The 27,518-nt window shown below is 38.1% G+C and overlaps 1 protein-coding gene across 3 annotated transcripts in view; it reads left to right on the forward strand.

Moving 5' to 3' along the window:
- Positions 1–27,518, forward strand: part of DACH2 (dachshund family transcription factor 2) — a 252,170-nt gene that overhangs the window by 211,528 nt on the left and 13,124 nt on the right. For all 3 annotated transcript variants that reach the window (XM_065077857.1, XM_065077858.1, XM_005512245.4), the window contains 2 exons: positions 25,835–25,980; positions 26,464–26,611. In XM_065077857.1, coding sequence (XP_064933929.1) covers positions 25,835–25,980; positions 26,464–26,611 — 294 coding nt within the window. The remainder of the gene's footprint in view (positions 1–25,834; positions 25,981–26,463; positions 26,612–27,518) is intronic.

The following is a 27,518-nucleotide window of genomic DNA, read 5'->3' on the forward strand; positions in this document are numbered from 1 at the left end:
GAAGGTTAAACGAGCCAGAAAAGAATTTGGCGATGCCTTCCAGTTGGATTTAAATGCCAGTACAATTATTCTGTTTGACTGCATGACAAGAAATATTGCAAACTCATCATATAAGATGGAGTAGTAAAAGGCACTGACCCAACTCCTGCCACAGAAATCAGTACAATTTTGTAGGAAAATTTCCTAAATGACCAGTGTCTTCAGATTTAACCACTGTTCAAGCAGTCTTGGAGTAGAAATAAAGATCGTATTTGTTGAGAAAGAGATTTGCTCTGAATTTCCCAGAGCTGCTCGGTGGTGCTGCCAGTTGTCTGCATCTTCAGAGCACCAGGCTGGACTCAAGGGCAATGTCTCATGTTTCCTGTAGACAGTTGTCTCCAAAACGGTGCATCTGGCATCTATCCCTTTTTGGTTTGTTAAAGAACACCTTTCCCTTTATTACTTCAAGGAAATGGAAATTTTGCATCATTTCTGTCAGCTGAGTGAAATATTTTCAGATGGCCAGAGACTACAGTAATGAAAGAATAACTATATTTATTTATTGTATTTCATTAGCGGAAAAGAGGTTTTATGCTGTTTAAATTAATCATTGCCAAAGGAGTGGGTTACTCAGGACGTGAGGGGAGGAGAACGAGCAGGTGCAGAACACCTGAAACAGCAACAGGCCCCGTGGTGGGGGGAAATGTCCTCCAGAGAGGGGACTTTTCCAACAATTAGTCTGAACACATCCAGATGGGGAGCGCAAGGAGTAAGAAAGAGAACTGAGAGCCTGGAGCAGCACCACACAGCGCGGGTACCAAGTGTGCCCTAGGGGCCAACACTGCAGCGTTCACCGGGCTGTTTCTTTGACATATCAATACTTGCATGTTAAAGGTTTAATAAGAAATAAGCAATTTTCTTCACTAATGTGCTCATGAATCTCTCCTTGAGATACGTGGAAAACTCCACAAATTAGAAATGAAGTTGTGTTCCTTTTGGTGTCGGAGCGTGTCTGTTGGAGACCCTGGGGTCACTTCATAAGCAGCAGATGCTGTAATACAGAGGTTTAATGACTGCAAGGGTTTATTTTTTCTAAAATGCTTAAGTGACATGAACAGTGCAAATGTTCTGGAAAATTCAGAGATACTATGTTTTTACATTTTCTATCCTTTAAGAATACTGAAAGATAAGAAGAACAGTGCTTTATTCTCAGTAAAGGCTTTTTCCACAAGTTTTGTTTCATTGTTAAATTGAACCTGCAAATGAACCGACAACTGTTAAAATGGTGGCCTGAGAGTAGATGTGATCTTCCCTCAGTCAATCAATCCAAAAAAAGCAAACCCATGGAACCAAGGCAGACATTTGTTAACGCTTAAATTCACGATATATGTAAATAGAAAGTAATGGCAGATCTTTAATTTTTGAAGTGTCTAGACAGGTATCATTATGACTGTGTGTTTAACCATTGCTCAAACATTTATAGCCACAAGGGCAGTTATGCAAGAGATACGAAGTATTCCATGGTGTCATCTTTTGCATTAAGTTTATATTAGAACTTTATTAGCAGAATCAGTTTTAAGGATGCATTTTTCTGAAGAGTAAAATACCTACTTCACAATTATTTTGGCAGCTGGACCAAGACAGTTTCTTAAATTGATATATAATTTATAATATGTTTTATTTATTAGATTTCAGTTACTTTAATGTATTGCTCTCTCGACTCTACAAATTATGAGTCTATATAAACGTACTGAAATAATGACATTTTCTTTGCTGAAAAGGCTTCGGGCCAGTTTTTTTGTAAGGTATTGGTATAAGTCTGTGGAATAAAATGGGGAAATAAGGTTGTCTCTGCAGAGTTTACTATTTCCACTTTTCCTCCAATACTGTGAATTGAGTTTTAGGTAGATCTATATTATTGAGCTATATCAGATTTGAAAGGCATAAAAAGGGGGCAAAAAATTGCTGATTGGCACCCAGTGACCTAAGGAAACTTTTCGATTAGGCCCAGGAATCTTCTTCTTAGAATTAGCATGTGTATTAAAACAGACCCTTGGAATTCCCTGATTTGCAATATCTCTGGCGCAAAGTTATTCACCTGAAAACTGCAGTTCGTGACAGTCTTAATGTCTATCAGTTATTTAATAAGCTTACTTGAGTCCTTATTGCAAGGAATAATATCTGAAAAATATGCCTCCTGAATGTTTTTCTCGTGTTTCAGAAATCCTGGACATCTCCGGGAAGGCACTGATGGGGTTCAACCTCCCGTGGGCACCAGACCTGCTCCACAAAAACGGTGTTTGTGCATTTGTGTGCCCAGGGGTGTAGGGAAGGGGGAGGTTCTTCTCTGTTTGAACTCATCCAATAATTTTTAGACTGTCACTGCCTGAAATTTTTGTTTGTACAGACAGTATATCTTACTGAAAAAAACATGTTGTTTCTAGCAAGTACAACAAAGACTGCCATCAAACACTTCTTCACTAGCAAACTACTCAGAAGGCAGCAATTTCTGCTTTCAGTACAGCTGCCTGTTAGAAGAAAAGATGTTTTTGGCATATTTCATGCGTTTGATTTAAGTCAAAGTAAGTGAACTGATAACAATTTAAATGAATAACAAAGAATCGGTGATTGCGAAAGTTTTGCAATATTTCTGTCTGAGGAAGACCTTAAAGAAGTTCATAGAAGTTGCACTTTATAAAATATAGTGTTTTTTTTTTTCTCAGGGTTGCCATTAGTGAGCCAAGCTTTAGAGTTTGTCATGTTGCCCAAAGATAGATGTTATATGTCGGTGGAATATTATTGAGTGACATAGACACAGCTGTGGCCCTGGGTCCAAAATCTTTGCTTCAGTCATGAACAGAGAGGACCAGAAGTGCTCTTGTTTGTGACAGCGATGTGTGCTCCTGCTGTCAAAGAGCAAATCCAGCCTTTATAGCATCAGCGGACTTTGCTTTATATAACCTGATTTTGGAGGAGAGGCATACAAGGTGGTGAACTAACCTCAGATTGGAAGTGGAAATAAATTATTTTTTTGAAATAGGTAGTTATGAAACCAGAAGAAGTGTGTTCTTCATTATATTTATATATCTTGTTAGCAGAGCTGATATAATCCGGATACTGAGCTCAGGAGCCACTGGGGCTGCAGGACACAAGGAGGTCCAGACCACAGGCAGCTCGGGATGGATTTTGTAGGAAATCCGTTTTCACATTTCATTGTTGGGGCAGAGGCCACCGCTACAACAATATTTACTGTGTTGTGTATTTCTTTATTGTAGCCATTTTTATTTCTGGGGACAGACACTTTTGAAAGTAGAAGTTGGACTCCTAAGTAATTTTGAGATGTTCTTCACCTGCAATGTATTAGTAATGCTCAATTGTGTTCATGAGAACAGTGGAAAATCTATAATGTTCCCAAAAGGTTGTGTTGCACATACACAGGATCACTTGACTTTAACCATTTTATCCATTAGAATTCTGTAATTCAAGGCAAATGAGTACAAAGCTAGAAAGACAGTGATTATTCCGTTATGAAATTCCCCAGGCACCCTTCCTTGGTCATGCTCAACTGTTGCGTGTTGCTCTAGAAATACCAGCTGATTTATTTTCTTTTATTTTGTAGTCAGTGTGACAGTCGTTTCCCAAGCAGATTTTTCTTCTAGTTGACAGAATATGACAAGCTATAACAAGTAGTTTAATAAATAAAATTCTGCTTCCGGGTATATTTTGAGCTGTTATAATCTATAAAACATTATACAGTTTCTATTTTGTCCATCACCTGGCCTGCTGTGCAATGATTTGATAGCTCGATTTGGCTTGTGTGGATTTGCTGACAATATCCCATGGCTTAATCAGGTGAGTGTTGTCAGTGAGGGGATATGTAACCGTAAAATGTTTAATCACAGTTGGGCGGAGTGCCTGTTCTGGTGTGGTAGAAGATGCCTTTTTGAGGTAGAATATGCTGGATGATGGAGAATCTCTGGTAGATGGCTGAGCTGGAGCAGAAAATGGCACACGTGCACACATGTCTGTCCACAGAAGTCAGAAAATATGAATGGCTCAGAAAATAACGTGTTATTTATACATCTGTAACCTTTGAAGACATGTCAGATGCTGTCAATTAGGAGACTGGCCTGTATTTATTCTTGTTGTCTTGTTGTTTGTTAGTTTTAAGATCTAGAAAGTTATTGTAATGAAGGTGCCCTCCAGGCAGAAGTGTGGGGAAATTCACGCATTAGAGCTGCCAGAGTTGCTGTTTGACTTTTGACATTATTGTCATATACTCTACGGCATCCCACACAGAAGGGATTTAGATAGAAAGGAAACCCTGAAATCACTCTATAAAAAGAGTATATTTATATATACTCCATTTTCTTTTAACTGTTGTATTTTAATGAATGCATAATATTTTTGTAAAATTCAAATAACAGTAATAGTAATAACAATAATAACAATAATAATAATAATAATAATTCCAATGTGTCGTATTTTAAAAATACTTTAAAAAAAGACACCAATATTCAAAAACTATTTAATGTGTTCCTGAGAGACAGCTTGATTGTCTCAAGAAGATTCATCTCTAATCACTCTCTATACACACATGTTGAAATCTCAGCAGAAAATAAGTCAGGCATTTCTAGATTATAGACTTATTCTTAATAAGAATTCTCTCTAATATACAAGATAAGTTTTCAGCACCCTATTTTAGGATTAGTGTTTTGTAAACTTCACTGCCTATATAGCATATATTAAATATATTATAAATCAGGTTAGAGTTTTACTTTTACAGAAGTAGCAGCTCATAGATCATCAGTCCCATAGAATGCTGAAGCTGAATGGGCCCAAGTATCTGAAAAGTCTATCATTCTGTGATAGTTGTGGCTAAAGTGACAGAATGTTTGTGGTTTCTGTGCAGTTGTGTTCTGATGTTCAAACGCATAAGTGGAAACTGTTGAGGAGCTGCCTCCCCTTCTTCTGTGACTACAAAAATGTCTGTTCCCATTTCCTCTTAAGAAAGTTTACAGTCTCAAGGACCATCATTTATTCCCTTATCTTCACTCTCAGCTGAAAAAGAAAATATCTCTCTATACAGGAAACAGCCTATCCATCAAAATCCTGGGTTAGTATACGGGAGTTTTACCCCAGAATAAAAGGACACTGAGAAAAACAATACAGTTAGTTTCAAATACAGAATAGATAATTTACTTTCTTAATAAAGTTTATTTGCGGACATAAAGACATAGAGAAACAAGTCAGGTTCAGAGCAGCTTTGTCAGCCTCTTCCATGGGCTGTTCCAGCTCCTTCTTCATAGAAGAGCTGGGGGGAGCCCCATTGCTGCCCCGAATGAGCTGCTGGGAGCGTGCAGACCATCATGGGTCTTGTTATTATATATAATATATATTATTTGTTATTATATATGGCACTGTGTAACGTGTTTGCATCCTGACTGATAAGTAGCTGTAGCATAGATTTGGAATGTTTGATATCACTAAAATGAGACTGTTTATCTAAAAAGAAAGATGATTACAGAAGAAATATAGAAGGCAAAATAATAGATATTAAACCTTGTTTTCCAGACTGTTGAATCAATTTATGGGAAGACGTGAGTGAGCAGGAAGGTAACAACATCTGGTAGCAATAAATGTTTCCTTTCCTGAGTTACCAAATTAGCTATGGGAAGGTGATTAGAAATAAAATATAATGATTTCTGATAGAAATAGGTACCAGTGCATGGGCTTTGAGATAAGAACTTGACAAATGTGTAAAATAAATGCAAAGCTGGTTTTCAAAAGGGGAGAGATTACCATTTTCTGTGTTGTGTGCCAAGATTTGTGCATTTCAAGTGTTAGCAGTTGGCTTCTTTTCAAAACTGATAAATAATGATGTTTGTTGCAGAAACAATTATCCTAAAAATAATTTAAAAGGATTGTTTCCCCTTTTTGTTTGCCTATAAAGACCACGTTCAATTTATATATAGACAGAAAGAGCTCCACTTGCATCTATAAAACAATTCTTAAATCATTCTAAATTATTGATGTGCACAAAGAACTCTTTCCGCTTTTGTTTGAAGTTTTATTTCTGCGGCGTTTTGCTTTCTAATTGTACTTTCAACTACTATGACATCTGTTATAGTTGTTTCAAAAACTTTCAATACTTTTCTTTTTTAATGATAGACAGTCTTTTCAAAGACAAACTGTCTTCATTTTGAGCAAGAAAAATAATTAGTTGAAAAAAGATCACTGATTTGGCCGGGGAACTCACCATTTTACTCTTTTTTTTGCAAGTCGCTGTTTTATATGATTCCAGCGCCTACTCAACAGAAAGCTGGCCAAGTAAATTCATCTCTGCAGCAGCTCTGAAACCATAGAGCATCAGCATATGTCCTTTGCTTCCCTGAGGAAATCCAGGACTTTATTCTACCAGAAAGAGTACCAAGAAAGTACTTCACAAACTGAGAGCCTCTATGTGTCTAACAGATGGAAAAGTAAGCTACGATTCCAAGCTGCTATGCCCAACGATATAGGGAAGAAACCCAGCAGTTCGAGATGCAATTAATCCTTAAAAGTATGCTTGGAAATTCTTTTTAATATAACTAGTGATACAAATATGAGATGCAGCACTAAATTAGTCTTATGACATAATTGCAGTTTTATCTCTGGCATAAAAATACAGCAGGCATTTAAAGTATCCCAGAATAGGAAAGCCCAGTGTAAAGATGTTTCCTTGTCTTTTTTTCAAAAGATAATATTTGTCCCCTTAAGGTATAATAGCTTTCAGCTTTGAGAAATTTAAGTGCAGGACTCAGGTCCAGTTACAATACACAATAACTAACCTTTGAATTCATATAATAATTAATACAACGCATGCGGATTTAATTGACCACAAGATTAAACTATTAAGGAAAAAAATTTCACCCTAATTGAGAATTGAACCCCTGCCTTTTATTCATTGAGTGTCTGCTCTGCCACTTGAGTCATGAATTGGGGGTTAATTGACTGTCTAGAATCTCCCAAGGAGCAATTATTTCATATAATGGCGCTAACACATACTGTAGTAAGGCAATTTTTAATGGCAGCCTTTTTTTCCCCTGGATTTAGAGAGCTTCCCTGAGGAGAGCAAGAAAAGAGAATCATAGAATCATTCTGGTTGGAAGAGACCCTTAAGATCATTGAGTCCAACCACAAACTAACTCTGGCACTAACCCATGTCCCTAAGAACCTGTTCTCTCTTTGATTTTTTTCAGTATGTCATTTTGCTGCATATTTAAGTGGCTTCTCTTTTCCAGTGTTGGTGGAATATAAATTCATTCATAAAATTCCAAGTTTGTGGCAAAATTACAGTTCCCAGCTCAAGTCGTTAAAAAGACTCGGGAATAACCTGTAAGTAATTTTAAATAGAAAAATAATAAAAAGAAGGGGCTAGGTATACTTACACTTTTAACCTTTTGTATTTATTTGCTCACATAAAATCTGGTACTTCATAGTAGATTTTTCTGCTTCATTAGTGTAAATTTGCAGAACTTTTCTAATTACTATTCCCCTTTGAAGAATAAAGGAGAGAGATAATATCAAAACTTTTAAACTAAATGAATACTTAGTTATGGATGGTTAGGCATTTTTATACTTAAGTATATTCTGATTTTCAAATGTTTTTATAAAAGTGTCATCTTTACAAATGCTTGAAGAAATTCTCAATTTAGGAGAAACTATTTTTTGTGTGGAATTATCAAAGATAAATGCAGAAAATATTCGCTTTTTTCATTTTGAAAATAAATTTTAAATCCTACGGGCAAGAAGGACTGACCGTGTAGGTAATTCCTGCCTAAAAATATGTAAAATCACTGTACACATAGTGAAGCCTGACAGGAGGTGTGGAAATCGCCCATAGCATTAAGGGTACTTGGAAAAAGAAGCAGTTTGGATACATTTTTATGAACAGATACTTCAGTGACATAATCCTTAGATTTTCTGGTTTTGCTGGAGGTTTTTTAGAGAGCTGAAACTGTGGAGAGTGGGCATGGCCCAGACTGTTTTCAGCTGGAGAAACAGTGTTTGAGACTAAAAAAGTTATTATTTCCTCTTCCTTATAAACATTGGAGGTGAAGAGGTAAAATAGATATAACAAATACAAAAGAAAGAGGGGTTTACAGTGTAATTCTCTTTGAGTTGGCTTTCATAGTCACTCATTTTCACCTGGTCAGTGAAATTCTAGAGTAAAGACAGAGAAGTAAGATCTGAAATTTCTAACATGAAAAATAAGCACAGTGTTTTCTGCAGGGTGAGGAAATAGTTGTCCCGGGTCCCATAATAACATCTGCCACCATCTGAGGAGGATGATGCTCTGGTGAAGAAATAGAGTAAGAAAAACCAGCATTTCCCATTGCTTCTGCCTTGGGAAGGAACAACCTGGACATGTTAACAGGATGAATAAGTAACAAAAGCAATATTTTACACTTCAAGTGTGATTCCTTTACTGCTCTCACCTAGTTCTAACATTTCCCCTTTTTTCTCCACCTGCTGTTTTCTGAAACTTGCACATGTTCCAGTCCACATACACCATCATTCTTCAGTTACGCTCTCTGTTCACATTTTGCCCTCCCAATTCAAGCTCTGTGCAGCACCCAGCTTGCCTGCCTGCCTTCTTGCTGTCTTTTTTTCTACAGGAAACAAATCCATATATTGACACAGAAATCTCCAAGGTCAGAAGCCTGTTTGGTTTGTGTTTACTCTTTTTAAATAAGTACCACACTGCAAGAAAATTTTAACACTATTAAAGACTTCCACATAAGTTAGTTAAGTGTAATTGACCTTCTGTAATACATCAGCAAAAAATCCAAAAGGGATCACGTAGATTGTCTATATCAGAAATAGAAACTGCTGCTCTCAGAAGTTCTGATTTTTTCCCAGTACAGACCTGCACTTCCCGGGCCTGTTGTACAACCATTTGTTTACATGCCTTGGCTCGGGTTTTTTTGGCGATTTTTCATGCTGCATATACAAGTTTGGTGTGTAACCAAAAGTGGTTCATCATCACTGCTCTCCTAGGTGTTAGTCCCAGCCTTACAGCCAGGTGAGGTACATCCTGCTGCCTTCCCTTTCTCAAGCAGTTTATTTGTAATTGCACCGTACTTGTCCTAAAGGTCTATTATTAAAAGCAGTTGCCGCTGAATCATTTGGATGGACTTGACCCTGAATCAAGGTTTCTTATGTCATGGTAGAAACCATGGATCGAATTTTCTTCTCATGTAAATTTGAAGGAACTGCTTGGAGTAAGTGGAAGCCCTCTGTGTTGTTTTCAGTAGGATCAGAAGCTCTATGCTGGAGGCATTCAGCATTGCTCAAGGAGTGCTTTAAATGATGTTGTAATTACGGTCAATTCGTTTCCCTTTGGAAGGCTGCCTTTGGATGGGCAAAGTCTCGCAAGCTTTGCGGTTGGTTGACAAGCAAATAAAAACCCAAAGCAGCCGTTCAGCTCCCAGCTGCCCTTGCCTGCAGCGCTGGCCTTCACCTTGTTCCCTGGGATGGGAGGAGGTAACTCTGATAGTGATCGACACCATTTCTGGGCAGAGTACATTCAGATTTTTATTATGATATTACCAGGACATATGTTTGTGGAAAGAAGATATATATATATCCATGTTTAGCCTCAGAATATAAACTCTGTAGAAACCGTATATTACCTGCATGAAACTGAAAATATGGGTGACATAGTGTGCGGGAATTGGGCCTGGCTTTGCTTACAAATCAGCTTGATGATGAGGCTGCAAAAGTTATATGTTCACTGCTTTCACATACTGAATTTATTAGCTTCTTGAAATTGATTTTGGATGCCTTTCATTTGCCATTGGGCTGAACTCAAAAGCAAAACGATGATATACCACATTTTGCTCACTCATCTTTTTATTGCCCAACTATTGTTATTGAGTAAAAGACATTCAATGTGGTTCCCAAAGGAGACAGAAAGCACATTTCATTTTATTTTTAATTGACAGAAGTTTAACTGAAGGAGAGTCCTGCAGTCCTCCAGCTTAATATCCAGGTGGCAGCTGCAAAGGGGTAGAGGGGATGGGGATGGGCGCGGGGATTCGGTTCAGATCAGGGCTGAGAGCAGAAGCCAGAAGAGCTGTCAAACTTCGTACTGCTTTATTTGCTTGGAAGGAATGGTGCAAAGTTAATATCGATGCAGTGCTAGCGTTCGAGTAGCGTTCGAGTAGTTATCTCTGGGAAGGTAATGTGAACTCAGCAGTATCATTGCTTTGATCTTTGGTTAAAGTCTCACAAAACTAGATTGCTGTTTGACTGACAACCTTGTCAGAGCCTGAATGAAGACTGACACTCTAATATTGAAAACGCAGCGTTTACAAAAACTTAAAGCCTGAGTTTTCTCATGACACTGCTTCTTTTGTGGAAGACTGAATTTCACATTTATTTTTAAATAAGTGTATACCTTGCTGTGTGCAGCTAAAACTTATGATTTTAGGCTGCTGGCTCACAACTACTTCTTACCCTGGTGTTCGATGCAGATGTGTTTATAGCAACAGTACTGTCATAACGTGTTTGAAGAAGCAGGAGTTATTATTTGAAGGTTTGAAAGTGGTGGTGTTTATCACAACTCAATACCAAATAATGATTGATCCGACACACGGGTGATGGACGCAGAGGTGGCAGCCTGCAGCTTGGTTTGGGTGGTGTATCTGTCAGTCTCTGAGTGGGTCCAATACACAAGTTAAAAGGTTTCTGCCACATAATCCTGTCTTAAGGGGTTGTCTTCAGCTATTGCTTATTCTTTGAATCGTCCCCTTAGTACCCTCAAATCAGCAGAGGCTACTAAATTGAGGGTTAGTTTGTGGAGCAGACTTCTCCTTTCATGCCAGTAATCTGTTTAACTACGAGTTCTCTTCCAGTCATACCTTATTTCTTTCTAACCAGTTTTAAATGTCCTGAGTTTGAAGTCTACCTTACCTTCTCCACCACTCAGTCAGACTTCTCAGGCAGACCTGGGCAGGCAGCTCAGTGGACTTGTGTGTGAACAGGATGTTGGGCAGGTTGATTTCCAGAGATCCCTTCGAGTCTCAACCATTCTGTGGTTCTTGTCATCTCTCAAGTGTTATTCTGGTCTCCTGACGTAGTCCTTGATGCGGTGACTTCTTGTCAAACTTGCATTTCTGTTCTGGGAAGTCTCTGTCTTGGTCATGACAGTACGATTGTGTCCAGCCTGCCGGTGAGTGCCAGGACCGGTTCTTCTCAGCTGTCACCAGCGTGAAGCCTTGAGATGTCACCTACCTGTACTCTGTCATCAAACACTGCACTCTACACGTGCTTTCCCACATTCTCCTCAGTTTCTTCTTTAAATTGGACAACATAATGTATTTTGTGCAGCTAGCAAAAATAACAAAAAAGGGGGCCTGAAACATCTCCTGCTCCTGTTTTTATGTGAAATGACATGAACTGCCATGATCCAAGTAATATGTAAGAACAAACCAAATTGTGTCTATTTCCACATTAAAATACCTTAAGCCTGGAAATGTCTCCCCAAAATAATAATCCTGTGTATGATCCAGAGGTGTTAGTGGAGAGAATTCATTTATATGATGCAGTTTAAAAAGATTTTGACAGAAGGGGCTGATGGGGTGTGGGAACTACTTGAATTGGCTTTGCTCTCAGAGCGGCTGTTTTCTGAGACTGCATCATCAGTTTTTCCCGACTGCCTGATTCTCATTGTACTTCAGTAGTGCTAAATTCAGAATGCAGTTCTTTCCTTACCTCTTAGGTCATATATGTCTTGTATGAATGTGTGTATGTACGTAGCTTTAAGTATCTAAAGAAATATGCATAAACACTTGCAAACTGATATGTGTGCGGTACATTATCGTATCTCTATCTACTAAAGTATTCTTTATGAAAAACTGTCAATTGAAAGCCAAGATTAAAGCTAATTTCATCAGCAATGCAGCTTTACTAAATAAACCTTGCGTTTGGCCACATTTTCAAAGTGGACATGTTTAAGTCACAGGAATAATTACCATTTCATCATTTGAAGTCTGCGAATGAGTGATTTCAGAATGAAAAGCATATGTAGCTATGCTGATTATGCAGAATAAATTCTTTTCAAACCCAACATTTATATCAGTACATTTCTATTGTTTGGAAAATGCATGTCCACCAAAAAATAATGATCACCTAATTTTTGCTGTAAACATTTTTAAAATATATATCTGACATTCCTTTTGGAAATGTCTATTATACAATCTGCTTCCATATTGCAACACATATGGTAAGAAAATCTTGCTTGCAAGCCAATGACTGTTTTTAAACAGTTTTCAAAATTGCACTGAATGATAGCTCATGTACAAAAATTGGTATGCTTTATATTTTATAACAAGCAGCTTAGCATTTTCTAAGCTATGACAAATTTCTCCCTGGATAATTTTTAATGTAATAATAGGATTCGTTTAGCTGTCCCTATTTTTTTAATGTTTTTTTTTAATGTTCATAGGCACTGGTGGTATATTAGGAAAACTTCTGAGCCATTCTAGTTATGTCTTACTCGTTTCTTTAGTCTGTAGAGGCCTCTGTGGGCATAGAGGTTGTCGCTGTTCAAGGCTTTGTTCTGTTGTCTTTTTTTTCCTTTTTTGCTTTCCCTCGCTGCATGTACGTATCTGTACGTGACACATAACGTAGATATTTAGAAACCAGTTCTGTTGCTATGATTTTGATAAAGCATTTCTGGAACTTGTATTTCAATTAAAGATTTATAGCTCTCCTTTTGCCTCAAACCTCATTTTTAAAGGCCAGAAGAGAAAAGAAACCCCAAACCATAAACATGTTAGTGAAATATCCATACTACCTTCAGTTAATGGTATTTCCTTAAAGGAGATAAGTTACTGAGCCACCTTTTAAAACAAGGGTGTTAATTTACTGTTTCCTTTCATCTGTTGAAATAATTACTTTTCTTTTTTACCTTCAATAGTTTGTTCTGGTCGTTAACATTTCTGTAAAATTAAGTTTGAAAGGTGCTTTTAATGTTCAGCTAGGCTGCAGTGCACATTTGACTGTTAAAATCAACCTACTTAAGGCAGAACTAATGTTTAACACTCGCAGCTATTTGAAGTAGTTCACTGCCCAGTTTAATGGTGCTGCCAAGGGCAATGGTCACATTGCTCGCTATTATATTTTGGGGGGTTTGTTATGCTGGCAATAAAGACAATCCATGATATTTCTGAAACATTGGCTTAGATCTTAAAGACATTATTTTTCTGCTAACAAGCCATAAACTGTAATTTCTTAGGGAGTAGCAGCAAGAAGCACTAACCCCTGCTCTTGGCCACGTACTCCATTTAGCAGCTGTAGTTCCACGCCACAATGTTAGTGTCGAATGACTTTTCCTGCAAGGTCTGCTGGAAAAGACTTAATCAAACCGTACAAAAACCACAGCGATGGTTGACTGCACTGGGAGAAGGGCTCTTATATCATGGGAATTGGGTTTTTCATTTTATTTGCTATCTAGACAGTTTTAAGACATCTGCCTGGTTAGGTGAAGAGCGACCCTGCAGATCTCAGCCGGGCCTGATGGAAACTTGGTGCGGAGACAACTTGGCTGCTGTGATGTGAACCGTCTCAGCTGTGGTCATAGCCTGACTGATAGCTTTGGTTTCAGTGGTTTTTTTTGCGGATTTTGCTGGTTTAGTTGCTACAGAAGTGGACATGTCTGTCGTGCACCATTTTCAGTATAAAACTGCTTCTCCAGCCTTCCATCCAGAACAGACCTTCCCAATGGCCAGAGGCACTTCCAGGCTGCTAATGCTGCCTCAGTCTGTGGATTTTAGAACGTAGGTCAAATAAGATTATGTATGGGAATCTTCAGGCAAATAGCACAGAAGAAGACGTAACTAGTTCTTTGGGTAGTGGAGTTGATGGAAACTTCACTGGAGTCTTCAGCAAGTCCGATGGGAAATGCAAAGTGTAGGGCTGCCCCAAGGAACCACGAGTGAATAGAGAATAGCATATACATCATAGCCTTCCTAGGCGAAGTCACGATTTTATAACAAAAAAGCTGCTTTTGCTTCTTTGATAAGCAGGAGCAGATAGATAATTTAAAGATTAAACAATACATCTTTTCAAACGAAAAGAAATAGAGAGATATATATATTTACTAAACAGTGGGTAAAATTTTCCCCGTGGCTAGTCTAGTGCAATTTTACAAGCTTCAACAATGCTGAATGGATGTTATTGAGAAGTGAATTTGGCTCATTCTTTTTATGCTTTTAATAAATACCCGAGGGAAAGGCAGTTGTTCAAGGAAAATGAAATACAAATAAACATAGAATTTATTCTCAGTAGGCATTCTGGGGAACTTGGAGCTGGAGTTTTATGCCATTTTTTTTTTTCCTGGTACTTGCAAGCAAAACTAAAATATTCATATAAGCTGTCAGTTCTCTAAAGCAAATTCATCCTTTTAAAAAAATAAAACTAAATATAGATTCAGTGGATAGAACAGAAACAATGTGAAACATAATAAATGTCATTTCTGCTCCAAAGTACATCATTGTAATGGACCATATTATTCTGGACTGTGGATACAAATGTGGGGTTTTTCACAGCATCCTGTAACAATTCTTGAGACACAATTGTGCACAAAACATCATTTGTAATTATAGCAGTTTACCATTTTCGTCTGCCCAATGCTTATTTTTCATTTGATTGATAATCCATGTGCTTCAAGCTAATGAAGGTTTTTCATGCTGCCACTTAATAGAAGTTACTAGTTTTTACAACCTAAACGTCAGGACAACATTGGAGTTTTTTGTTTGAAGAAAAAATAAAAAAGAATTTGTTGCTTCATAGGGTATTTTTCCACATGATCCCTATGGTGCCACAGAGAAATACAGTCAGTGGAGAGGACGTTTGTTGGTACAAAGAAGAATTTAAACTATTGATTTCCTTTAAGATTTATCATTGCCCAATCTTTCACATAGCCCTTCAAAAAATCTGCAGTTCCCCACGTAGTGTCCTGTGGAGGGTCAGAGACAACTCTCTCGGATCCACAATTATTTTTATTACTGATTACTTAATTTTCTATATTATTATTATTTCTGACATTTTTACTTTGAAAAATAAGTTAGTTACACAGTCTGATAGCTGTCAGTTTAAACTGACTTTCTATCGTTCTAGACTACGTATCCAACTTAGATACCATTGTCAGAAGCAATGCGGATTGATTCTGAGTCAGTATTTACCACCGGGCAGTACAAATCCAAACCTTATACATCATAAAAGCAAGAACATATTTTACAGTTTGAGTACGGCTGAGCTGCAAATGTTCCACGGCACCTGAACAGAGAGCAGCTCTTGAAAAACGTGTATTTTATTTCGTTTTGTAGAAGATCCGTGGGAAAATGCCTTCCCAGGTAAGGTCCATGCTTCATTAATGTTCTGATCCACTGGTTGTTTTTCGTGGGCTGCAGACTTGAATGTTTGTGGACCCTCTATCCCGAAAAACAGCGTCGTCCCTAGTTTCGTCACTGCGGGCTGCAGTAACTGTCCCAAAAACTTCAGAGCTGGAGCAGCAGAGTGTACAGCATCAGTACCTTTCAGAATTTTAGAAAACTAGCTGATTAAATCTGCGTTTAAATACGACTTTCAGTCTAGAACTCTGCCTTTTTAATAATCCATTAAAACATTGTTTCATTGTGTTTATTCAGCGCGTGTAAAGCGCTGCTTGACATGGATTAGACCTTACATAGCGGTACACAGCTGTAGCCCATCCAGCATTTTCCAAATGAGTTTGCACAAGGAATAAAAGATTGCCATCTGAGCAACACTGGAGGGAGACAAGAGCAGACAAAAGGCAGTTAAGCACTGCAAAAAAAGAAAAGACCCTGTTGAGAGAGAAATTTCTGAGCAAATGCCTCAATTTCGCAGGGAGATAGTGTAGCAGGCAATGTACATTGATTTTAGCACATGAAGTACATTGCATTTGGGATTCATTAAGCTTCATTTTGTGCACTATCGTGAATGGGTATGTCAGCTACTCTCTCAAGTAATGCACAGTTTCAAAGCAAGGAGGTAGAATAAACCAAAGTGAAAATATAATGTGGCCCACAAAGAGTAAGCTGGTTTTAAAAGGAAAACGCTTTGGTTGCTAAAAGCTGTAAGTCACAGTAGCAATGATCAAAACCTGAACATTTGTGAAGGATTTTGTGCTTATGGAGTTTTAAATACGACTTGCAAAGAAATTTTATTTAATAATAATGATGCCAGTGGTATTGTTTGCCTTAATAGTCTACTAGAAATTATAGTGATTTAGAGGCAAAAGGTTCATGAAGAGTCTCAAAGTGTTTCTAGAGTGATTGGTTTGCAGTCCCCAACCAACAAAAGAATGGGATTGTACATACACGTATCTGGGAGAAGGGAAAAAAAATATTAAAAAAAAATATATATATATATTCATTTGCTTAGTTTTCCAGCTTTTGTGCTTTGGTACCAGCAGATATTAGGCTGTTATTGATGAAATTAGCCAAAGCAACAGGTCTTTACTGCCAGACTTTGCTGTACACTGCACCCTGTAGCAGAGCACGACGCTTCTGGCTGTTCCAGGGCGATGGTGCAGGGGCTCGAGGTCTCAGACAGAGACAAGAGTTGACCCACCGCTGGGAATTGTACCCCCGCATGGTACTGGTGACCTGTTAGTGGAAAATGGGACCCAGAAATGAGGCTCTTGTGGTTAAAATACTTGATTTTTAGCACTTTTGGGTTTTTTTTGCGAGTGATGTTTTGTGTCCCATTTGTACTGGGGGTCACTGCTCAGGAGGTCGGTAGGAGCTTCACCTGGACAGCGCCGGCTCGGAGCGTGTGGCTGCACAACCTCCCAGCGACCATGCGCGGCCCCCGGGCTGGGGCAAGGAAGCACATGGCAGCTTCATGTCCGAGAGCTGCTGCTTTCTGCAGAAAGCTTCCCTCTTTCTTTTAGCAGTATTTGATCTTTTAGAAGAGCCCAGGCTAAGTGACAGCAGTACACTTAACAGTTATTAGGTTGAGAAGTAGTGGATGTGGACTAGTTGGTGGTTAGCTCCTGTTTATACTCTGATCGCAGCTGCCGTTTGGGTCAGAAAGAGTTTTCCCTTTTGATAGATTGGCTGTGTGCTCAGAAAACTTGTCTTTCCCCAGAGCATCATGTAATTATTTGGTGGCAAAGACTTGTGCTACGTTGCTATGGACATAGGGCTCTCCACACAGAGAGCTGCCGTAATGCTGATATATGTGAGTCTAATCATTCTGTCACTAAGATGTAATATCGATAGACCAGGACAGCATTTCTATCAGAGGCCCTATTGCCCTCTTAGTTGAAGCGGGGAGGAGGTGTGGAATAAGCCAAATTCTGGCCGTTCCGTAGCCCAAGAGAGGCTCGGTTGTGTTAAGGTTCAGTTCTGTAACCTTTAATATCTGCAGGAGATACCAGCAGCAGTGGGTGGGAGGTGCACATGCACACAAAACCTGTGTTGGGAATCGTGCTGGTAACAGCTATAGCACAGAAGTGCTGCTCACCTGTAGAATTAAAACAGGTAAATGAAAAAGGGAGTAATTTCTCATGCTTCTTGATAATCAGGGTTTATGGAATCAGTGTGTAACTGAACTGAACTCAAACACTAGGTTATATAAGCAGAGTGTTTGTTGACATCTGAAGAATTCCTAATTCGTTCAGAAAGAAATTTTTAAGGCAATCATCTTTCTGAGTATATTCTCCTGTTAAGGCAATCATATTTCTCCTAGCGATCAGTTTTGAAATTTGTCTTTTATTTCTACAGTGCAGAAATCCTACTGTTGAGCATCCGCCAATTGCACTCATAATTATTTCTGATTAAAAGTGCCCTGGCCTGACAGCACTGGGGAAATTAATAGGAGAAGCTTTCTACAAGTTTTAGAAGATGAGCAAAGACATACTCCCTCTTAAAATTATTTAAGCAGGTGCTGTGGGAAGCCATTGCTTTTATAAGGCTCTTCAGATGTTTACAGCAAAACATTTTTTCCCAGTGATTGAATTTTTCGAAGTACTAAAATACCACGGAGAAATATGTTTCCCACCAGTTTTATGGCTCCCTGGATGCATTCTATACAAACCTTGTATCTGCCTGGACACAAGCACTCTATTGCAAAAAAGATATCTTGCCATTTTAACAAGCTATACTGCTTTGAAAGGATACACTGCATCACCAGTGGGAATGTCAGTACCTTAAGAGTAATACTTCTTTAAGGGTACTATTTTATTAAAGCAGACCTCAGTAATTTGTTCCTGACTGTTATACACCCTTATTTTATTAAGGGTATTTTACATCTGTGGAGGAGATTACTACCACTCCTATTTTCTCTACTGCTTGGCTTTAATGGATGGTGTGGAATATAATATTTATTAAACCTAAGCAGGGGAGGGCATAATAGTAGAATTGTCCTTTATAACCTATTTTACACAGTTGTAAAATAAACCTTAATAAAGCAGGCATAATTATGCAGGAATATCCAGGAAATGGAGTACTCTGCCTTCCTCAAATATTTGGAGGGCTGAACTGCTGATTGTACATGTACTTTAAGAAACTGACCTCAATGGTAATGACATTAGTTTGCTTTGATTTTAAAATATATAAGAGTTCCAGGCTGGTTTTGCCTGAGATCAGAACGCAGATGTTGGGGAAGGGCACAAAGCCGTTCCAAGCACAGTTTGTGCATCCGAACCACTGACATTTCGATAGTCCCTGGACCAGGAAGGCAACTTTTAAAAGCCTTTTCTGGTGGCACAGCTGCAGCACCAGCAGCAAGGTGCAGTTTCTCAGGTGCAAAATGGGGACACAAGTATATGTGCCGTACTGGTGAAAATTTGGTCCCTCTGGTCACAGCTCTCTGGAAGCGTTGATAATGTTGTGTGGCTTTTGTGAATAGAAAAAAATGGAATCTTTCTAACGAGATCTGTTTCAAATTATTGGTTATACTACCCAGTACTGCAATAAAGGGAGTAGGTGATGAGATTTATTTAAAAGCACATTGTGGATTTTTATTACAACAAGTGGGAGATGAAAGAGATTGCCTGACTCCGGCGGCACGGGAGGCAGATTTTTGGGTACGCGGTTTTGCTTGTCAGTTTTTGAGCGCTGCATTCACAGACGTACCCGGAGGCAGCAGGGTTTGCCCCACCATCATCAACCCACTCCTGTCATCTTCATCACCCCCAGCCCATGGTTCTTCACCTTTCTTAAACAGTAATTTTGCTCTCTATTGGACTAGGAAAGCAATTCCTAACTTCCCCCTTCCTTCCCGATTTCTTCCTCCTGTTGTCCTATTTATATTTTTATTTTATAAATTGATATTGTGGAAATAATTTGGACTAAAGTTATTACATTAATTATCCAAACTGACATGTTTGCAGTGTGTGAAAGGACAGGGTGGTATGTAAAATAGATGCACTAAGAACACCTACAGTATGACAACAAGTAGCAGGGTAATTGCTGAAAATGAAGTCTTTTCTGCTATCCCTTCCCTTCAACATCTGTTGCTCCATATGGAGTCATAAATATTTGCAACAAAATAGTTGAAGAAATAATCTCAACATTAATAGGGAAAAGATGAATCCGCCAAGAAAATTGAAGATTTTTTTTTCTTGGCAAGTTCCTCCTACCCATCCGCATCTGACACTTGAAAATCTCGGTAGAACAGTCAGACTACAGTGATGCTTAAAAATCACCATGAGAAAAAGAAACCTTTGTGAATGCTAGAGGAGACCTAGCTGAAAAAAAAATGTGTAACCTCTTGATAATGGCCGTGAGGAGGATTTTGTTTCTTTTGTTCCATTTTCCTCCTTTCTTCCATGCCACAGTCATTTCTTTACTAGCCTTTTATTGACTAGTTCCCATTTTCACTCTTCTCTGCGTCAGTACAAAAAATGCTTCTTGTTGGTGTGAGGAATGACAGGATAGTATTGCTAGCTGAGAGGAACTAGTTGCTTTAAATTGCCGTATGGAAAATGCAGATCAATTGTAGTTAAGCTGCTACATAGATTAAGAAGCAATTTAAAGCACAGAACAACTTTAAATGTTTTAGAATCCAGATTACCCAAAACTGCCTGAGGAGCAGCTCATAGGCTAAAGCAGAGATAAAAATAACACAGAGTATAAATTGTAGATAATTGTTGTGCATATAAAGTATAGTATTTTTTAAGGCTTTTTATATATTAGTAGCCTTAATTGTACTTAACAGTTCACCTTAATGAGGAGAATTTAATTAGGTGACATCAGTTGCATTTGTTTTTTTTAATCTGTACATATTGAACTTTAATTTACTTGAACTGAAACACATTAGTTCTGATGTCTAGTTAGTGAATTGCAGCACTACTCAATTCCATTTGTTAATACTGCAAACCTCATAGCTCATCTAACTCGGATCCTTTTTTTTTTTAAGGTTTGAATTAATAAAATATTTTCAGGTGTTTTTACCATCAGCGCCATGTGAACATCAGTGTATATTGTAAATACATTGAAGTTATAAATAGGTATAATTTTCTGTGGTATTAAAGAGAGTACATTGATGAAAATGTCAAAGCTGTATAATTACGCAGCTCTTGATAAAGTGTGCACAGATAAAGACAATTTGTAAATTGTAGTTTCAGCCTTTTCTTGTGAAATTTCCCTTTTTTTTCTTTTCTCTTTGCCTCCTTCTGCTGTGGAAATACTTAAATCCCTGTTTTATGCCATCCTCCAGGAAAACAAAGCACCCTGGTTCCTGAGAACACATCTCTGGAAAGGTGCTGAATCCATTGCTTGCACAGTTTGCTCTCTCTTTTTTACCACTCCAAATATTCGGTATTTCCTAAGCCAGCACATTGCTCTAAATGTAGCAGACATGGTTTTCTTAAACATTTCCTCAGGACAAAATCAACTGATTTCTGAGTGCCTGGGGGAGAGCCAGCGGGGAGGAGGATGCTGTGAGGCAGAGGACAGTTGATGTCGCTGGTTTGTGAGAGTTTCCAAAGGCTTTTAAGGCAGCCTGGAAATGTATATATAATGATCGCATAGTATCCATAAAGTGAAGTTTCTTTATGGCAAAGCTCAGTAGTGAAAAATGCTTGTGCGCTATCAACTTGTATCAGTCATTCGAAAATGAAATAAAGTCTGATTTAAAGCTAGGGCACTGGTTTAATCAGCTACTCCCCAGTTGCATTCATTGACCCAGTTCATTCAGGGACTGTAATTAAGAAAAACAGCACCGGCTTTAAATTTGGCACCCGAATCACAAGGTTGCAGCAGTAAATTTCTAAGTCTGATTGGGGCCAGGTTAGGAGGAAGAACCTCTTTTCTCACTGATGACCAGGAGTGCTCAGCTCCTGGCACAGACGCAATGAGGGAGGCAGAGAACGGCAGGCAGAGGTTTGTGGAGGATTTTCAGAGTTATTAAGACACTGAAGACAGATAACCCCATCCTTGCAGGCTTACAGATACAAAATATGTGAAATAAGCAAGGCTTCACATTACAGGGTTTTCATACTTACTCTAAAAGAAAAAAATTCTACTGGTTTCTACTTGAACAACAGAGAAGTTGCCAAGGTTTAAAATTAATATAACAAGTCTCACTTTTTTGGATAACTGCTTTTTGCTGTCAAAAAATAAATTTTGGACCCTGATTCTGTCAAAATACCCCTGTTTGGAACCGCTGCCCATCACTGTGGTTGTGAAGTAGATGTATTATACAGCTGCAGGTTGAGGGACCTCATGCCACCATGAAGATACATTGGTTTGGGTGATTCTAAGATCTTTGGGCCAATAATGCTATTTCAAATAAAAATGTAGTGTCTTATTTTCAGAGATGAGTAGCATGTTCAACACAGCTGGTGTTGCAAATCCTCTTTTTTATTTTATTAAAGGCCAAAAAGGTCTCTTAGAGATTCTAGACTGTTCTTTGGTAACTACAGACCATTGAATGTAATCCCTGTCCCTCAAATGTGAAGCTCAAGGAATTATAATTGTGATAAAGCATTTTAGCCCTTAGGTTTCTGGACTGTGTGCCACAGGCAGGGAAAAAGTCACCCGGCGGCCATCTGTGTCCAAAACCGTCTCATGAACACTGGCTGAGGGCTTTCTGACATCAAATGTCTTGGTTAGTAACTAACAGATTAATGACTAGAAATTCTATATAAATTGTTACTCTTTCCTCCATATGCCACATACGTATTTTCTACATGAGTTATATTCTATAAGCTATTTGGGGTGAATAATGCTTATATAGGTCCAGATAGATAGATAGTTTTTAAGTGTAATTTTCAAATAACTTGGTGGTTTAACTGCTGTTAGGCAATATTTAAATTATAGTTTTAATATTTCTACCTTGTTTTGGGGGGGATGTGACACATCATATCAGGTGCATGAGTGATGGATTTTAAAACGTGCTTTCAGAAAGAAAAGAAACCAGCTGGCAAATAAAATCACCGGCAGGTTTGGGCCACGCGCTGTCGTGCAGGGAGCAACTCGCGTTACTCGTGTTCCCAGTGCTGTATTTAGTCTGTAGGTTGTTGCTTTATTTTTCAATCCCCATTTCTGCAACTTGGGCAGAAGATGAAATGCTTCAGTATATCGAACTAAGAACAAGAAAATTTCTAGCGGATTTCCATGTGCTTTCCTGGGATAATATTCCATTCACTGTTAGTGTTTACTGTGTATTTCTTGTCTCTGCAATATAATTCTTGCTTTCGTCTATTCATCTGGATGCCAGCTAGAAATTAAAATAAAATGACTGCACTTCTAAATGGATTCCTGAATGCCATTATAAAGCATGGCAGGTTTAACAAACAAGCTCGATAAAAGTAGTTCCCACTTCGCTTCAATAAATAGAAGGGTTGTTTGTGTCCTTGGTTAGGTTGTAGTTGTCCTAGCTTTATATTATATTTATTCTGTTGCACTATATGTGTTAGTGGTGTTAGTGCAGCTTTTAGCATTTATATTTTTAGTGTTATTTAAAAATCAAAATCCTTAAATCAAAATCTTTTCTTTTTCCTGTTAAAGAGATACATTTGATACAGTCCACAAAATTGCTTCCAACACGTGCCATTTTTTAATTACTTTACCAATTATGATTTCTCCAGTCTAGCTAATAAATTTCTGCCTAACTGTGCACTTACTCAGAATATGGGCAAGATGTAGACACCATTCAGATGTGAAGTCCTATTACAAGATTGAAATAGATTTCTAATGCATTTATCATTCATCTTTGCAGAGTGTGATTTCAATCAGAAAAAAAAAAATGATGAATGGTTTGACAGTTTCCACCCATATACGCTAAAACATAATATGCTGCTCCGAGTTTTCAGCTATTACAGACTTTAACATGCAATGTGACCTTGGTCTGCAAAGCATGTTTGGTTAGCACAAAAACTTAATCATAAGAAGTCATAAGTAGAATCCTTCTTCTTTACTGCCCTTTTTCTGGGACTTGGGAATTTATTGCTTCTGGGACAGGTAGGATATGAACAATGGGCCAAATAGAGTCCAGGGTTATCTCATCTGTGTGAAAACTGCTGCTGAAAATCGATGTGACCTCTGCTACACTGTCATCCCAATTCCCACCCTCTGCGTCCTATTTGTCTTTTGGTAGAAGCTTAGATCTGTGTGCTGTCTCTCCGTGTCTCTCTTGGGCCAGATTATCAAAATGAATCATTGCCTGCATACCTCTTATATTTCTATTTATTTTCCTGGTGTTGACTAGGTCTGATGAAATATGATTCTTTTTGCATTTGATCCTCACTGCAGCAAGCAGCACCTAATTTAGCTGTGTCTATCTCTTTAAAGAAGAGTAATACTATTTTGAAACTTCAATCTGCTGTACAGTAACATTACAAACCATAGACCATGCAACCTGTCTTCACAGTCAATAGTAATTTTCCTTTCAGCCAGTTTAATGTTATTACTTTCATCTCCAAATAGTAGAGATTTCTTGAGATTTTAAAGCAGCTGTAGTTTTTTTATGCATACTTCATGTATTTCTTTTTCAAACGCCACTTTAGTTTAGTCTTTTGTGACTCCGTGGCTTAGATATTATTTCAGTGTAGCATCGTATGCAACAACTAATCAGTTTATTTACAAAACTCTTGACACTGATATATTTAAATATGAGGAATGGTAAATCTGAATCAGAATGAACTCCATGGCCTGAGTGTGTTACCAGAGTTGGGTTATTTTCAAATGGATCATCTAAGTAACATGACCAGAGCTCTAAAGTGATAGTATAGCTACAAAGATGCGTAGAGGTTGCTGGCTTTTGTTGTTATTGATCTTGAAGAATCATTATGAACATGTTTCATTTAATGAACTTACACGATGAAAACAATATGCCGCCTAAACAGATTTCAAAGAATGCTTCAAAACTGCTAATGCCCCTGGTTCCTGGTCAGCAGGCGTGTTTTAGAAACAGAGCAGAAAGTGCTTCCTACTCAATAGGTGCTCCTGGAGTTTGTTACACTAGATAGGAGACACTGCGCTGTAAAGCATTGAAGTCAGGTTCTTTCTGAGGGCCATTTGTTTTTTGTTTGGTTGTTTTGTTTTGTTTTGTTGTTGCTTTTTTTGTTTTGCTTAAGGTTTGCTTTTGTGGGGTTTTTTTCTTGTTGTTTTTGGTTGGTTGGTTTGGTTTGTTTTCAAACAAGAGAGGTAGGAGAAGGAGGCCTGTGCATATGGTACACTCTAATTGTAGATCCTGGCTTTAATATGACTGAGGCACTTGACAAATGAAACTATCAGGACTGGCTGTGCAGTTGCTCTTAGAAAACACAAGCATCATGAACTTATGGTCAGTCCATTATCTATCAGCAAGCTTTACTAAAAAGCAGTTGCCAAGAAGATATTCTTCATGATTTCTGCAAGTGCAAGAACATAATATATATAGACTGGATTTTCCTGGAATATTACACAGAAATATTTTTTTAACACTGCAGAGTAAAAGAAATGTTTGGAGTTTCACTTTAAAGACTGCTAGCAGATTTCAGTTTTGTGGTTTTCAGCAATTGATGTTTAAAATTAATATGTGGGGAAGAAGTACTGATAGGGATCTGAGAGAAGGAGATACATCTACTATCCTAAAATATGTTTAAATTATCCTGTTCAAAAATGTGTGGTAGTGCTGATTAGTGATAGTAGTGATTGATCACAATTTAAAGGATTTTTGAAAAATCATTGCTAATGTTGTTTCTTTCTGGATACATATTTCTGCTGTCCCTGCACAGCTTGACCTATAGTAATATGTTGTATTTAAAACAATGAGTAAAGGGGAAGCTGCTGCCCTGACCAGAAGGTCTGACAGCAGCAAGGTACTTGTTGAGAAAACCTGTGCTGATACTTGACGGACAATGTGGAGCTGGTGCGAACAAAGCAGGAGGGTCTGACTCAGTGGAGATTATTTACTGCTCAGTATGGGCAGGGTAACCTTAAAGGAGTAAAGTGATGTGGTATGGTTCTTGATTAGAATTTTGTCAAGGTTATAGCAGGGAAAAAATGCACATCACAGAATGGCAAACGTGATAGAATGAAGAAAGGTCATTCGGGTTGAATGAACTGAGTAATACTGTTATAATTCTGTAGTACAATTCTGTAGAATTTGAGATAAAATAGTCTTTATTACAGCTATGTTATAGTCTTCAATATATTTATTATGGTTTTGTACTATTTTGCAAACTTACCTTAGGAACAATCACAGCTGCCCAATGACTGAAACAATGTCAATTTTACTAACGTGTCTGTATTTTGATTTCCAGGTAAACAGCATTCTGGTTTCTAGAAATTGCATTTACCTATGTTTCCAACACTTTCTGATGATGCTTTTAAACCTGTCTTTACAGAAGAGGTCCAAATTGCTATTCCAATAATGAAACCTACCTTAGATAAAGTCCAACTGGCTGGACAGGCCTTGCCTCCTGGATTTCCGGCGCCATTTCTTTTTGCTGATGGTCTTTCATCAGTAGAAACACTATTAACCAACATACAGGTAAATTATTCTCTATAGAGCCAGGCTTTCTCATGATAGATAAAATGTGTTTCTTTTTCAGTCTCTTTAAAAAGTTCCAGAAACTCTTTTGTATCTGCAGTTCTAATTTATTTTACTTAAGGTAATGCTGAGGTTTCCTCTGCCTGGCATTAGCAATTGTGAAAGGGTTTCATACATTGACAATAATGATCACATTAAAGTTCACCAGTCTCATTATTCCTCCTTTGCTCCTCCTGCAGCTGAGGGAGCTCAGCAATGACATGGAACTTGGTTTGTACCAGACCACATCAGTAGGATGAATTAGCAGAAGCCATGGCACAAAATTGCTCATATATAACATTTAGCTACTTTGAATGCCCAGTTGCTTTCCAGGACTATAGGTTCCTGCTTTTAATTTTTCTGGTTTCCTAGAGGGCGTAAAACCATTTTGTAACTGCTGAAACAAACTGGTATTTTCAGTTCTTACATTTGTGTGTGTTTTAGGGCCTCCTGAAAGTGGCTGTGGACAACGCGAGAGTCCAGGAAAAGCAGATCCAGCAGGAAAAGAAAGAGTTAAAGATGGAGCTTTGTAGGGAGAGAGAACTAAGAGAGAGCTTGGAAAGGCAACTCACAGCTGAGCTGCAAAGCAGAGGTGAGTGAATGAAAAATGGAGTTTAGATATCTATTAAATGTATAACCCTTTGGCATTTCCAGCTGGAGCCATTGAGGACTTGGAGTTAACTGACATTCGTACATCCGTGTAATGCAGCGGTGGACTAGCACTGGTAATGAAAGATTTAAATTTAATAAAAGCAGAATGAAGCACACTTTTCTGTACGCAGACAGAACAGTGACTGAGGGATTATTTCCTGGAGGGCAACCGACCAGAGTTTTGGCTGGTTCCTGATTCAGTTTCCTGGCTTCCCACTCTGCCTGTGTATTCCCAGCCTGATTTCTTCATTTGACAGCTTTAATTTCTTTTGTTTTCTGCTGTTATCCTCCAAGCACTGAGAATCAGTCTTACTGTGAGAAAGATAACATGTCTGTAATTTGGGTATTTAGGTGATTTTTTTTCATTACTTATCTAGCCCACATTTCTGTAGCATATCTGCTAGTCAGCTAGTTTTTCTTGTAGAAAATTTCAGTGCAACAAAATAGATGGAACTATGAGTAGTTGTCTACCCAAGTGCAAGATCTGAAGCGAATAACCCTAGACATTTTTTTTCCATCATAAGAGTGAGATACAATAGCCCTACCTTTATGGGGCCTCCTAAAATAAAACCATGACTGTTCAGAAACTTTTCATAATAACAGACAATTAAATTGGTAAATCTGAATTTTCCCTGTGATATTGCAAAGGCGGCAGTATTTTTAAAATTCAATTCTGCATCTAAAATAGAAGAATATTACTTTATGTGCCAAAAGCTACTTCTAGATTACATCCATGAAATCAGAAAGATAAAATTATATAACGTACCAGAAATGCAGGTGCCAAGTACTGTCTTCCTGTGCTTTTTGAAGCAAAATTGGTTGCATAAATGTGAACCACCGGGCAGGCT

The sequence above is a fragment of the Columba livia genome, chromosome 12 (assembly GCF_036013475.1).
Source record: "Columba livia isolate bColLiv1 breed racing homer chromosome 12, bColLiv1.pat.W.v2, whole genome shotgun sequence".
In the NCBI taxonomy this organism is placed as follows: Eukaryota; Metazoa; Chordata; class Aves; order Columbiformes; family Columbidae; genus Columba; species Columba livia.